Source organism: Schistocerca piceifrons, chromosome 3, assembly GCF_021461385.2.
Source record: "Schistocerca piceifrons isolate TAMUIC-IGC-003096 chromosome 3, iqSchPice1.1, whole genome shotgun sequence".
Lineage (NCBI taxonomy): Eukaryota > Metazoa > Arthropoda > Insecta > Orthoptera > Acrididae > Schistocerca > Schistocerca piceifrons.
In genome coordinates this window covers 255,246,539-255,261,353 of record NC_060140.1, presented here as the reverse complement: position 1 = coordinate 255,261,353, position 14,815 = coordinate 255,246,539, and the positions used below count along the sequence as shown (strand labels likewise).

The 14,815-nt window shown below is 38.9% G+C and overlaps 1 protein-coding gene across 1 annotated transcript in view; it reads right to left on the bottom strand.

Moving 5' to 3' along the window:
• Window positions 1–14,506, bottom strand: part of LOC124788355 (condensin-2 complex subunit D3-like) — a 151,823-nt gene extending 137,317 nt beyond the window's left edge. Inside the window, exon 1 of the mRNA XM_047255620.1 lies at window positions 12,409–14,506. Coding sequence (XP_047111576.1) covers window positions 12,409–14,364 — 1,956 coding nt within the window. The 5' untranslated portion in view covers window positions 14,365–14,506. The remainder of the gene's footprint in view (window positions 1–12,408) is intronic.
• Window positions 14,507–14,815: the final 309 nt, after the last annotated feature.

Genomic DNA, 14,815 nt, shown 5'->3' with positions numbered 1-14,815 from the left:
ACTCATGGACAAAATCAAACGGAAAATTGAATATGCAAATAATCGTGAAAAAATTCAGTTACTCTCATGCCACCAACTTGGTCTCAACAGAAAGTCAGTTCCAAATGTCAGGTTTCTGAATATCTGGTACGACAAGCAAGAGCTCTTTTAATGGAGAAGGGAATTTTATCGATGGCTGAGCAGAAAAGAGGAAAGACATTGCCACATGATACAGTGCAAAAAGTAAAGAGCTTTTATTTGGATGACAAAAACATAAGAATAATACCTGGGAAAAAAGACAAAGTGAGCACCAGCAAAATATCTATGAACAAAATCATCTTGTTTTAAGTAATTTAACTGAATTTTATTCTTTCTATAAAAAAAATATCCTGAAGACAAAGTAGTATTCTCAAAATTTGCTTATCTTCAACCAGAACAGCAGGAGCATCAGGAACACATACCATATATGTGTGCATTTACCACCAAAACTTTAAATTGCTTATAAATTCCATTTATATTAAAGAAACATACCAAGATCTAATTAAAATAATAACATTAAATACGAATAACTGAGCCTGTATGCTTTGTCTGTGTGAAAAATGCCCCACCAGCTCATTGCTTCAAACCCACTTAGAAAATTAAATAGAGGGCTATGATCCTGATGAGATGGTTCAGTACAGATAGAATGACTTTAAGTGTTCAAATCATGTCTCCATCAGAATTCTGTGACACACTAATTACAAAAATTGGAAAACTTACTCCACACTCTTTTATTTCTCAATAACAATCTGACTATCTGAAAATGAAAAAGGAAACACTTCATGAAGGATCAGTGCTAATTTTAACGGATTTCAGTGAAATTCTCAATTTTGTTGTTCAAGATGAAGTACAGGGGTACCATTCGAACAATGGCAGCCACGCTCTTCACATTGTCAATATATATTACAAAAAGGACAAACAGCTGAATGCAAAAAAGTATTTGTATTGTTTCTAATGATCTAGAACATGATGTTGCCTTGGTGTACCAGACTCAGAAGACTGTATTGAATTTTTTTGAGTGTGAATTTCCAGAAATTCATCTTGTGTACGTTGAATATTTCACTGGTGGTTGTGCTGCACAATAAAAAAATTATAAGAATTTCAGAAATATCTGCTATCATGAACACGACTTCAACATAAAGTGCAGCTGGTCCTTTTTCGCTACCAGCCATGGCAAATCTCCCTTTGATGGTATTGGTGGCACTGTTAAAAGACTTGTCACACAAACAAGTTTGCAAAGAGTTTATAAAGATCAAATACTTACAGCTTCACAGGTAATTGAATTCTGTCGCAAGAACCTGCAAGGCATTTCAGTTCTCTTTGTTTCAAAAGATGAAATGGTACAAGTCAGACATTATCTTTCTCAGCACTTCACAAGTGCAAAAATAATTCCTCGAACACGATCTATGCATCACATTGTACCAATATCACCAATCAAGATTGGAGCAAAAAGGCTGAGCTGTGACACAGATTTTAGCATCGTGCATGATTTCTCAGATGCTCTTCTGCCACTAATGCCAGAATGCACTGTGCCCACCAACTGCTATGTTGCATGTGCATATGACTCTTCTTGGTATTTGGGAATTGTTGAGAAGGTGAATTGTGAGGAAGGAGATGTTACAGTAAGGTTCATGCATTCTCATGGACCATCCCCGCCTTCTATTGGCCTGATAATGATGTTTGTAATGTTTCTTTCTCTCATCTTCTGTGCGAAGTTGATATCACTACAGCAACAAGCCATACTTATTCTCCGAGCAAAGAGTCCTAAAAGTTGGTGGAAGAAAAGTGATTCTCATACAAAAAATATTATCTAAGCATTGAAGTGTCTCATCACATGTATAGTTCGGAATCAACTTGAATGCAGATTGCAGCACCAGCATTTTGTACAGTGTTGACAATGTTAGATTTTGACAAAATGCTTAAATATTATAAACAAAATGCTGTGTATTTTTACATTGAGTTAATTCGGTTATGGCACAGGTAAGAAAGTGTTCATATGTCATTTGAAACTTTGTTATTTGTAGATCACTTACTAATTTTTTCAGTGTTTTCCAGAGGGGGGCAATTGTCCAAAATATTTTTTTCTAATTTAACAATAAAACTAATTTACAAAAATTTAATTCGACAATTCTAACATGTTTTCAAATCATGAAAGAAGGTTGTATACATGGAAGAACCCTGGAGATACTAAAAGGTATCAGATAGATTATATAATGGTAAGACAGAGATTTAGGAACCAGGTTTTAAATTGTAAGACATTTCCAGGGGCAGATGTGGACTCTGACCACAATCTATTGGTTATGACCTGTAGATTAAAACTGAAGAAACTGCAAAAAGGTGGGAACTTAAGGAGATGGGACCTGGATAAACTAAAAGAACCAGAGGTTGTAGAGAGTTTCAGGGAGAGCATAAGGGAACAATTGACAGGAATGGGGGAAATAAATACAGTAGAAGAAGAATGGGTAGCTTTGAGGGATGAAGTAGTGAAGGCAGCAGAGGATCAAGTAGGTAAAAAGACGAGGGCTGGTAGAAATCCTTGGGTAACAGAAGAAATAATGAATTTAATTGATGAAAGGAGAAAATATAAAAATGCAGTAAATGAAGCAGGCAAAAAGGAATACAAACGTCTCAAAAATGAGATCGACAGGAAGTGCAAAATGGCTAAGCAGGGATGGCTAGAGGACAAATGTAAGGATGTAGAGGCTTATCTCACTAGGGGTAAGATAGATACTGCCTACAGGAAAATGAAAGAGAGCTTTGGAGATAAGAGAACCACTTGTATGAACATCAAGAGCTCAGATAGAAACCCAGTTCTAAGCAAAGAAGGGAAAGCAGAAAGGTGGAAGGAGTATACAGATGGTCTATACAAGGGCGATGTACTTGAGGACAATATTATGGAAATGGAAGAGGATGTAGATGAAGATGAAATGGGAGATACGATACTGCGTGAAGAGTTTGACAGAGCACTGAAAGACCTGAGTCGAAACAAGGCCCCCGGAGTAGACAACATTCCATTGGAACTACTGACGGCCTTCGGAGAGCCAGTCCTGACAAAACTCTACCATCTGGTGAGCAAGATGTATGAAACAGGCGAAATACCCTCAGACTTCAAGAAGAATATAATAATTCCAATTCCAAAGAAAGCAGGTGTTGACAGATCTGAAAATTACCGAACAGTCAGTTTAATAATCCACAGCTGCAAATTACTAACACAAATTCTTTACAGACGAATGGAAAAACTAGTAGAAGCCGACCTCGGGGAAGATCAGTTTGGATTCCGTAGAAATACTGGAACACGTGAGGCAATCCTGACCTTACGACTTATCTTAGAAGAAAGATTAAGGAAAGGCAAACCTACGTTTCTAGCATTTGTAGACTTAGAGAAAGCTTTTGACAATGTTGACTGGAATACTCTCTTTCAAATTCTGAAGGTTGCAGGGGTAAAATACAGGAAGTGAAAGGCTATTTACAATTTGTACAGAAACCAGATGGCAGTTATAAGAGTCGAGGGACATGAAGGGGAAGCAGTGGTTGGGAAGGGAGTAAGACAGGGTTGTAGCCTCTCCCCGATGTTATTCAATCTGTATATTGAGCTAACAGTAAAGGAAACAAAAGAAAAATTCGGAGTAGGTATTAAAATCCATGGAGAAGAAATAAAAACTTTGAGGTTCGCCGATGACATTGTAATTCTGTCAGAGACAGCAAAGGACTTGGAAGAGCAGTTGAACGGAATGGATAGCATCTTGAAAGGAGGATATAAGATGAACATCAACAAAAGCAAAACGAGGATAATGGAATGTAGTCGAATTAAGTCGGGTGATGCTGAGGGAATTAGATTAGGAAATGAGACACTTAAAGTAGTAAAGGAGTTTTGCTATTTGGGGAGCAAAATAACTGATGATGGTCGAAGTAGAGAGGATATAAAATGTAGACTGGCAATGGCAAGGAAAGCGTTTCTGAAGAAGAGAAATTTGTTAACATCGAGTATAGATTTAAGTGTCAGGAAGTCATTTCTGAAAGTATTTGTATGGAGTGTAGTCATGTATGGAAGTGAAACGTGGACAATAAATAGTTTGGGCAAGAAGAGAATAGAAGCTTTCGAAATGTGGTGCTACAGAAGAATGCTGAGATTAGATGGGTAGATCACATAACTAATGAGGAAGTACTGAATAGGATTGGGGAGAAAAGAAGCTTGTGGCACAACTTGACCAGGAGAAGGGGTCGGTTGGTAGGACATGTTCTGAGGCATCAAGGGATCGCCAATTTAGTATTGGAGGGCAGCGTGGAGGGTAAAAATCGTAGAGGGAGACCAAGAGATGAATACACTAAGCAGATTCAGAAGGATGTAGGTTGCAGTAGGTACTGGGAGATGAAGAAGCTTGCACAGGATAGAGTAGCATGGAGAGCTGCATCAAACCAGACTGAAGACCACAACAACAACAACAACATGTTTTCAGAAACTAAATGTCTAATTCTAACATGTTTTCAGAAACTAAATGCCCGAAAGGATATTTAGGGAAAAACTATCAGCACACCATTTTCTGTTTAAAAACTGCAGCCAATTTTCAAATTTTTACAGGTTGCTTTGAAGTAACGCATTGCATCAATCTTTCAGCAATTGCTACCGACAGAATGTACATAAAGCAATACAAATTGGCAGAAGTTCATGATATTAGATACAAAAGCAGTACACAAAATCACAGTTCACAACTAGATAATGGGTGTCATGGCCTGGATGACTTGACATGGAATGACCCAGCAACTAACGTAAACAACACAAATGTAATATAACATTGAACAGCTATCTGAAGATGAACCTGTTGGTTCAAAACTTGTAACAGTGCCATTTGTGTACAGAAATAGAGTTATTAACAGTGACTAGTTCCTCTTTGCAAGAACAAACTGAGCAAAAAATGTTTTACTGGCATTTACAAACAGTCTGTTTTCTGGTATGGCACTCAGAACATCCTCAATGAAATATTTATTTTCTAATTTGTCTCACTATTCTTCACAGTGATGCAGTGATCAGCACAGTTACACAGCATCAGTGTGTCTTTTCAATTTGTTTTAGATACAAAGAATTTACATACCAAAAAAGATAAATTGGTTTTTAATTCTCCTGAAAAATGTCAGATTTGGCTCTTAGAACACTTTCCATTTCCACTCTTGATTTTTTAACTCATACGAGATTGTTAGGCCTATGCATCCTTGATTAAGAGTGGTCTTGGAGTCTACGCCAATGAAATCATTGTGTCCATACTCAAACACGGAAAAAGTCCAATTGTAATATGTCTTGTGGATACATTTTCCTATGCCCCATCATTATCATAACTCTGGAATGGATAGTTAAAACACAACTGATATGGTTGCTGGAATTCAACTACCTACTATCTCAAACTTAACAATGTAACTTCAGAAAAGGAAAGAAGCCTTAAAACAATCATGCCTGGGCCTTGTTTGAGTCCACAGCTTAGCCAACAGTCTTCATCGACACCTCCGTTGCACGAGGTATTGTACAAATCCCTAAATTAATACACAGGTTCCACACTCTTAAAGAACCCCAGATACCCACCAAGTGTAGAAGTATGAAACCAGAATTTGTTTACAATAATTACATGTCTGTTGTTTGAAACTGATAAACAATATTTCATTCAAAATAATCTCCATTTCTATTTATACATTTCTCTTACCTCTGCAGCAGGCTATGAATGCCACACCAAAAAACCAGTTCTTCTTTTGAAGTGAACCAGTCAGCGAGCCATTTTCGTACTTTTTCAAATGAACTGAAGTGTTGTTCAGCTAGAGCATGTCCCAGTGATGCGAATAGGCCTAGACGATAATCGGACGGAGTCAATTCTGGAAAATAAATCACATGCCCTAGCATTTCCCAGCTGGACACCTCGATCGTTTCCCTAACCCATTTTGCTGTGTGTGATGGGGCATTATCATGGAGCAATATGACTTTGTGTTACTGTGTGTTGACATTTGTTGTCAGCCATTACAGGAAGCACATGGCACTGCAGATGTGGTCTCACAGGCCCTACATTGATGGACAGCACCAGCTATTGGGAAATTCCAGTTTCACACTTTTACACCTGGTATATCAGAGGAATTTGCACGCTAATTTACACTCAATAGACATAAATCTGGCTGAACAGTGTGTTAGTGGGTCGTCACAAAATATCAGAAAGCCACCCTCCAATATTATATGCTGTATTTGGATGACACTGAGACTTCCATAAAACCAACTGTTAAACTGTCACAATAAGCAGCTGATTTGCAACTCGATTCAACAGTCTTGTCCATCCGAGATGCTTGCCATATACTAGGTCGTACTTTAACTACGCTGGATGGTTGGCTGATAAAAACAAGTGTTTGCTCAGAAATGTGTACAGTACCCTCCTCTGTGGATAAAGTTGAGATATCACACAATATCAGTAACTTCAACCAAATGATTCCAAGGATTATGCTACAACTCACATTATGCACAGATCATGTGTTGTCTACATCAGAACAAATGGAAGTAAACACAAGTGAACAAGCCTTCACAAACAATGCACAACAGTTCATTACCATTTGCTTGTATCACTGAACAATAGTTTAGACTGGATGGAATTTGAGAGAACAGAAGAAAACAAGCATCAAAGCATTTCAACGCTACAATGTGTTGCGATCTTTTTGGCACTAAAGTCGTGGGCAACAGCTTTCTGCAATACAATACTAGTTACAGTCACAATGCAAAACTTTGACTTTCAGATTATTTTGTTTGGTGAGCACACTGTTGTTGACTAAGCAAGACAAGAAAAGAAAAAAGGAGCTGTCTGAATTCGTACATGAGAATAAAATGCGCAGTGGTACTACACTTATCACTGAATTGTTGTTCCAGCCTTCCTCAGCCTCATTCCAATATCTTGCATTTCATGATGATACACAATTTGCACTGGCTTATCACTGCAATTAAAGCAGGAATTGCAAAGAAGGGTATTAAGCAACAACAGGCAATATCACCTGAATAAAAGCTAGCATTTACACTCTGGTTGTTAACAACAGGAGACAGCTATGTTAGTATTTGTTTGGCATTTCAATAATCGCTATTTGTCATATAGTTCTCTTCTGCATTATTGATGTAAAGCACTCAAGGTTCTTATTGAAGCATTTATAAGCAAGACAATGTCTCAATGGGTAGATGACATGTAATGTCCATCACATGCAAACATTTCCATCACCAGTCATCTCCATAGGATAGGCATAAAAAAGAAACTACTGTTTTTCTGTGAGCAAGTCACTATGTCCAAACACTGATCAAGTGTTGAATCACCAATTTCTACTATTTTCATCCACCATCACAGCATCAGAAAATACAAGTTACAAAATCAATGCGACCTTTTTAAGAGATACAACCTGCACATTCAACTGAGTGTCTACCCCCATGCTTCTGTACTGAGCCATGTTAAAGTGCCTTAGCTACATACTGTTTAATCTTTACCTCTTTATCTTATAGACATTATTATATAACCAGCTTATTATGTAGCAAAATCACTCAAACAGTGTATTTGTAATTTGTACTATCCTTTAAGCTCCACCCCCCCCCCCCCCTCCCTTCAGCGATCTAAAGAACCACTGTTTCTGGTCATTAACTCTGATGAGTTGCTTTGATCTGTCACCACTTGTTGTACATTCTGAATATCCATCCACTATTCTCTGAAAAGAGATCAGGATCTATATGTATTGCTTACGTAAAAATGTGTATGGTATGTTTACCTAAAGCCAATAAAAAGAAATTAATAAACAAATGCTAGAAAGATATGACAGTTACAGCAAGAAACAGCCTTCTCTCAGTAGCTATTTTCAGAATATTTACAAGATGGAATAAGTAGTGCCTGGCATAGCATATAAGCCTGAAATAAATTCTCTTACAACTGTTTATGTAACAAGCCATCATTTGTCATTATTCAATATCTACATCAAAATTAAGGGGTCTTTTTATTATGAATACATCTATCCAACAAAAATGATGTTATATTTCTGCACAACTAATATACACTGAGGTCACAAAAGTCATGGGATATCTCCTAATATTGTCTCGGACCTCTTTTGCCTGGCGTAAGGCAGCAACTTGATGTGGCATGGACTCAACAAGTTGCTGAAAGTCCACTGCAGAAATATTGAGCCATGCTGCCTCTATAGTGCCCATAATTGTGAAAGAGTGGCTGAAGCAGGATTCTGTGCACAAACTGACCTTTCGATTATGTCCCATAAATGTTCAATGGGATTCATGTCGGGTGATATGGGTGGCCAAATCATTCATTCAAATTGTCCAGAATGTTCTTCAAACCAACTGCAAACAAATATAGCCTTGTGGAATGGTGCACTGTCATCAATAAAAATTTGATCATTATTTGGGAACATAAAGTCCATGAACGGCTGCAAATGCCTTCCAAGTAGCCGACCATAAACATTTCTAGTCAATGATTGGTTCAGTTGGACCAGAGGAGCCAGTCCACTCCATGTAAACACATCATTATGGAGCCACCAGTTGCTTGCTCAGTGCCTTGTTGACAACTTCGGTCCATCATTTCATGGGGTATGCATCACAATCGAACCCTACTTTCATCTCTTACCAACTGAAATCGGAACTCATCTGACCAGACCACAGTTTTCCAGTTGTCTAGGGTACCACCAATATGGTCATGAGCCCAGGAGAGGTGCTGCAGGTGATGTAATGCTGTTAGCAGAGGCACTAATGTTGGTTGTCTGCTGCCATAGCCCATTTATGCCACATTTTATCGTACTGTCCTAACAGATGCATTCATCTTACATCCCACACTGATTTCTGCAGTTATTTCATGCAGTGTTAATCTGTTACCATTGACAACTCTATGCATATGTCCTGCTCTCAGTGTTAAGAGAAGATCGTCAGGTGCCGCGATGTCTGTGGCGAAATTTAATGCCTGAAATTTGGTATTCTCGGCAACTTTTGACACTGTGGATCTCAGAATATTGAAGTTCCTAACAATTTCCAAACATCCGTTAAGTCCCATTGTGTGACCATAATCACATTGGAAACCTTTTCACATGAATCACCTGCATACAAATGACAACTCTGCCAATGCACTGCCCTCTCATACTATGCGTATATGATACTACTGCCATTGTAGGCCTATGTGCATATCGCTATCCCACGACTTTTGTCGCTTCAGTGTATAGTATACAAGTTGATAATTCCATGGGAAACTAAGACTGGCATTTTTTAAAAATTTTATTTTAAATTAAATTTATGTTAGCCACGAAGGAGTTCAAAGTGACAAGGTGGATGTATCCTATGTCATGTTTGAACTTCTTGCTATTCTCCTAATCAGACATCAAACACCTTTTACTATGAATTTTCTAGAAATTTAGACATTTCTGAAAGTGGATGAGTAGTGATCTGAAAATTTTTTGTGGTGCATTTTTAATTAAAATAAGTAGGTACTAAGGCTGTTGTGGTGTGTGACGTCATGACAGCGCGGAATTTGGTTTGTGAGTGTGGCATGTTTGTAGGTGTCATTGAGTTGCAGTTTGTGGTGCCCTCTGGTGGTGTGTTTAGCAGTTTTGAATTGTGTGGCGTATTGGGTTCAGTTTGGTGTTACTGATTCTTGAGGCTGGTTCTTGTTTTGGCTGTGTTTGGAGCCGAATTGGTTGCAGTGAGTTAACGATTTAGTGTTTTTGTGTGAAAGTTATTGTAGTGCTGTTCGCTGTAGGTCGTGTGTTAATTTGAGTAAATTAATTTGTTTTTGCTCTTGTTAGGTATGGGTATGACCGATAAAATAAATAGTGTGCAACTCCACGCTATGATGGGCGTGACTCAGTTGGAGCTGATCAAATTTCTACAGCTTTTTGGGTTGATTGCGGAGGTGTTTAAGTGCGCTGTATGTGGGAATGAAATGACACTCGCAAAAGTTCCAGCATCTTGGACCAGGGACAGTTATATGTGGGGTGCTGTAGGGATAACCTATGGCACTCCATACGTCACAGTTCCTGGTTCGAGAAGTTTAGGTTGGGCATGCGCAAGATTATGTTGTTGACGTATTACTTTTGTTATAGACCCTCTCAAAGGTTTTGCATGCAAGAGACTGGTGTGAGAGAGAGGAGTGTGCTTGACTGGTTTTTGTTTTGCCATGAAGTATGTTCTGAGTTTATTAAGTACAGGGGTAAGTTGGGTGGGCCTGGGGTTGTGGTGGACAAGTCGCAGTTTGGGAAAAGGAAGTATGGGAGGGGTAAGTCTGTGGTTGGTCTCTGGGTGTGGGGGGCTGTTGTACCAGGGGGTGGGTGTTCAGAATGTGGTTTTAGGGTTGTGGAGGGGCAGTCTAAGGCAGAATTAGTGGGGTTAATTGAGGAGTTTATAGAACTGGGTTCCACTGTAGTTTCCAATGCTTTTTCTTCTTATAGGAGGTTGGGTGAGAGGGGGTACAATCATTTAGTTGTTAACCATAGTTTAGAGTTTAAAAATCATGAGACAGGGGCTTGTATGAATACTATAGAGGGGATATGGGGGGGGGGGAGGGGGGGGGGGAAGGGGGGGGCATTAAGTCAGTTCTTGGGAGGGGGAAGAGGCGCTCTTCTAACCTTCAGTCACATTTCGATGAGTACTGTTGGTGGAAGAGCATCCCTGAGGGCTATTGTTTTTTCCAGTTGTACAGGCCGAAGGTGATTAGTTTAAGTGGTTTGGGTAAGTTGGTGCAGGTCGGAGGGGGGGGGGGGGGTTAGTTATTGGTACGATGTGTGCTGCAGGGGGGAGGGGGGGAAGTGTGTTGATTTGTGATTTAGTTGTGGAGGATCTATTTTGTTGCAGTTTTTGTTGAGTTTTAGTGTGTGATTGAGATTTTTTTATTTTGCGTTTGGTTTTTGTTTATGGATATTTTATTTTTGGGGTGAGGGGGTGGTTGGTTTGGAGTGTGGATGGGTTGGGTCCTCCTTTTGGTTTTGTATTTTTTCATTGGTTTGTGGTTGCGTGTGGGTATGTGTATGTACGGGTGTGTGTGTGTGTTTGTGGCTGGGTGTGTGCCTGTATGTGATTGCGATGACCGACGTAGGTTGCGGCGCCGAACTTTGTTGTGGTAAGTTTTTACTTTTTTTGTTCTTAGTGTATTTACAGTGTATTGGGGTCAAGGGAAGTGTTCCATTACAATGTGTGGTTGTGGCTGTTCTGGTATCAGGAGTTGCTGTTGAGCTATACAGGTCAAGGGAAGTGTTCGATTCCAATTTGTGGTGGCTATTCTGGTATCGGGAGTTGCTGTTGAGCTATATAGGTCAAGGGAAGTGTTCAATTCCAAGGTGTGGGATCGGGAGCTGATGTTGAGCTATATAGGTCAAGGGAAATGTTCAATTCCAATTTGTGGGGAGCTGCTGTTGAGCTATATAGGTCAAGCGAAGTGTTCGATACCAATTTGTGGGATCGGGAGCTACTGTTGAGCTATATAGGTCAAGGGAAGTGTTCGATTCCAATATGTGGGATCGGGAGATGATGTTGAGCTATATAGGTCAAGAGTAGTGTTCGATTCCAATTTCTGGGATCGGAAGTTAATGTTTAGCTATATAGGTCAAGGGAAGTGTTCGATTCCAATTTGTGGGATCGGGAGCTGCTGTTGAGCTTTATAGTTCAAGGGAAGTGTCCGATTTCAGAGGACATTGTGTTTAGTGGAATATGGGGATTTTTTTGTTGTCGGTTTTTTCGTCGTTTTGTTGGTTTGGTATGGTGGTATGTGTATAAATTTGTTTATATTTACTTTGGCCCCACCCAAAAACCCCCAATTTCCCGTGCTTGTCCAGTTAGTGTCATTAGGTTTTTTGTGGAACGCGTGTGTGGGTTGGTTTCTAAATGTATTTTTGTGTTTGTTGTCATGTTTATGTAATGACGTCATAGGCATCATATTGGAGTCATGGCGTATGGTCGTTTTCGTCATATTTGTGGCGTCATGGGTCAAAGTAGATGGGTGGAATTGGATGCTTCTGTATTTCCCAATTATGAGAGGCTCCTCATTCAAACACACCAACAAAAGCCATTTAGAAGGCTTAGTTTCTTCATGGCAGATTAAAGTCAATATTGGCTGCATAGGATTTATCAACTTTTAAAAAGAAAGCCCATGCCAAATTTTAGTTTCCATGAAGTTCCTGAGATCTATGCCTGCTGCAGGGCATTATCTGAAGAAAATCATGAACAAGTGAATAAAACTCAGAAATAGAGGATATGGAACCCATATCTGCTGTCAACTTTCAACACATTACATATACACATTTTAACACTTGTATATTGATGCAAGAATTGTAACAGCTGTTACTTATAATTTTTTGCACATCAACTGATGATTCTGCAAAAGCAATTATGATTTTGAAGGTGATATTGAACTGTACCTGCAAAATGTCATTTAGCACCCACTGACGGTTAAGTTTCATGATGCTGTCCATAACTTGGAATGCTGCTTTGCGTACAAATACTTTATCTTCTGCTGCCCTTTGAAACATTTCACTTAAGACAGCTTCTGCTTTTGGAATTGGATTAAAGTCTGTGGTTGAATCACCTTCTATAAATTTCATAAATTTTTTGTGGTTCAGGAGACTGTTCTCAGCAGTTATTACACAGGAGATTTCAGGGACATTCTCATAAGGCAAAACAAAAACAGCTTGCATTATCTTTTGAATATCACTGTTGTTTGAATTAATACAATCTGCTAAAACAGAAAGCGCCTTGGTCCGTACTGTTCCCGATAAATCCTGGCATCTTGAAAAAACAGTGCCCAGGACATATTTATGAGACACAGAAGGCGATTTATTTGCATTCAGTGATACATTTTCATCCACAATATCTGAGTTCTGCGTGCTATCTGCATTCACATTAACACCAATTTGCAAGGAAGCATCTACACTTTGAAGAGAAGGATCACTGCAGTTCTGAACAGATGACTCGCACTGGTTCACACTGTTTGAGTCTATGACTGACACATTTTCACTAGGGCAATTCACTTCCATGTTAATACCACTACTCATATTCTGTAAATTTAAGGAAATATTTGTTGAACTGTTCTGTGATGAACAATGAATAAAACTTTGTGTCAGTTCTGTTCTCTCCCTTTCTTGCAACAGTTTTGAGATAACATCAAGTGCGAATAATCGATGAGAAGCTTTTGATGCATGTGCAAATTTAAAAAACCACTTCACAAATCTTGTGTATAAATCAATTGGCATAAAGCGGAGTATCTCAACAACACTTTGGGATCCTTTCTGTCGAAACTCTGCTCGGTCTGTGATATGTGCACAAAGATGCTGTACAAGAATGTAGATACCTTCACAAGTACCTTCTGGTAGCGCTTTTAACATATACTGTATAAACGAAATCGTTTGTCTCAGAGTGTTTGGACCATCTCTGGAACTATCTGTCATTAATACACACGGCAAAAGATTCTCCATTATCAATTTTACTGTCAAGTCAATTTTGCCATGGTTTGGAGTACACAGGGAATATAAAGCTACAAATGCATTGCCTACCAGTGAAACTATTGTCATTTGTTTCGATACCGAAGAAAAATCATTCCTCGGAAACACTTCCAATTTAGTTACTTCAATTAAATGCAATATTGTTTGCAATAGCGCATCATCCATTTTTAGTGAAAATCTTTCGGAAAACACTATCAAATCCAGAAGCACTAAATTCAATTCACTAATCAATACATTCACGTCTTCTGCAGGAAGGGTACCACTATCCATGTCATCATCATCATCTTCATCAGAATCCCCTTGCTTCTTACTCCTAGCATTCTTCTGCCTTCCTCTATTTTTCGGGCGTTGCTTATTTTTGTTAGATTTCATCAGCTTTCGCGCAATATCAAACACATCTAAAGCTTTTCTGTATAGATTTGGATGATAAATAAGAAAAGCACTACTACCGGGGATTGCAAGCAATGCAAAGTACAGCCTAGCAGACTTCAGGCACAGCTTTGTCAAGGTGAGATCTTTCGAAAAGTCTTGACCATTGTGTACAAAATAACACAAAATAGCTAGCAGCTCTTTGTGGTTTATGTTATTCGCTATCAGATGCTCCCAACTTATGGAATCGTCTTGTTGTCTCGGATTATCACGGGATGTGGTTGCTATTGGATTTGCAGAAGTTCTACGTGATGCATTCTGCAAATCCTCTTTCACTGCTCTTATGGCTGTCTCCATAATAATTTCCGTATCAGCATCAACAAGATGCATCTGGTATTCAATAGGTAGATCTTCAACACCACAAAACTCATCGCTCCAGACTGTCTCCGCCCAGCTCGAATCAACTTTGTCAAGTTCCAAAAGGCTCAAACTAGTAACAACATCCATAATGTCAGTAAGAACTACTCGGTCACTCACAAACGCCTTGCCATTTCAAATAACAGCAGAAGCAATGTTAAACTGAAGATCAATGCAATCGTGGAATTTTGCTAAAACAGTCACTAATTCTACACAGTAAACAACACACAACGTCAACAAATTCAAAATACAAACTATACGGAGCAGAGATATTAGGTGACACAGATACTTAACTATGCTTGATTACTTTGATACAAATCGATTCTAGCTATCGAAGTCATATGAAGGAACGCCGCGGAAATTTCCTCTATGTTTACTTGGGGCTCCCAAAACCGGATTTAGCAAACGGATTTCCCAATAGAAACTTTGGTTCGTCGTCTAAACACTGCAAAATAGTGATATGTAGTTCTAGTTACCACATTTTCTCTCCCAAAACCGATTTTCACTCACACGTAAATACACAGACCTTTTTAATCGTGCT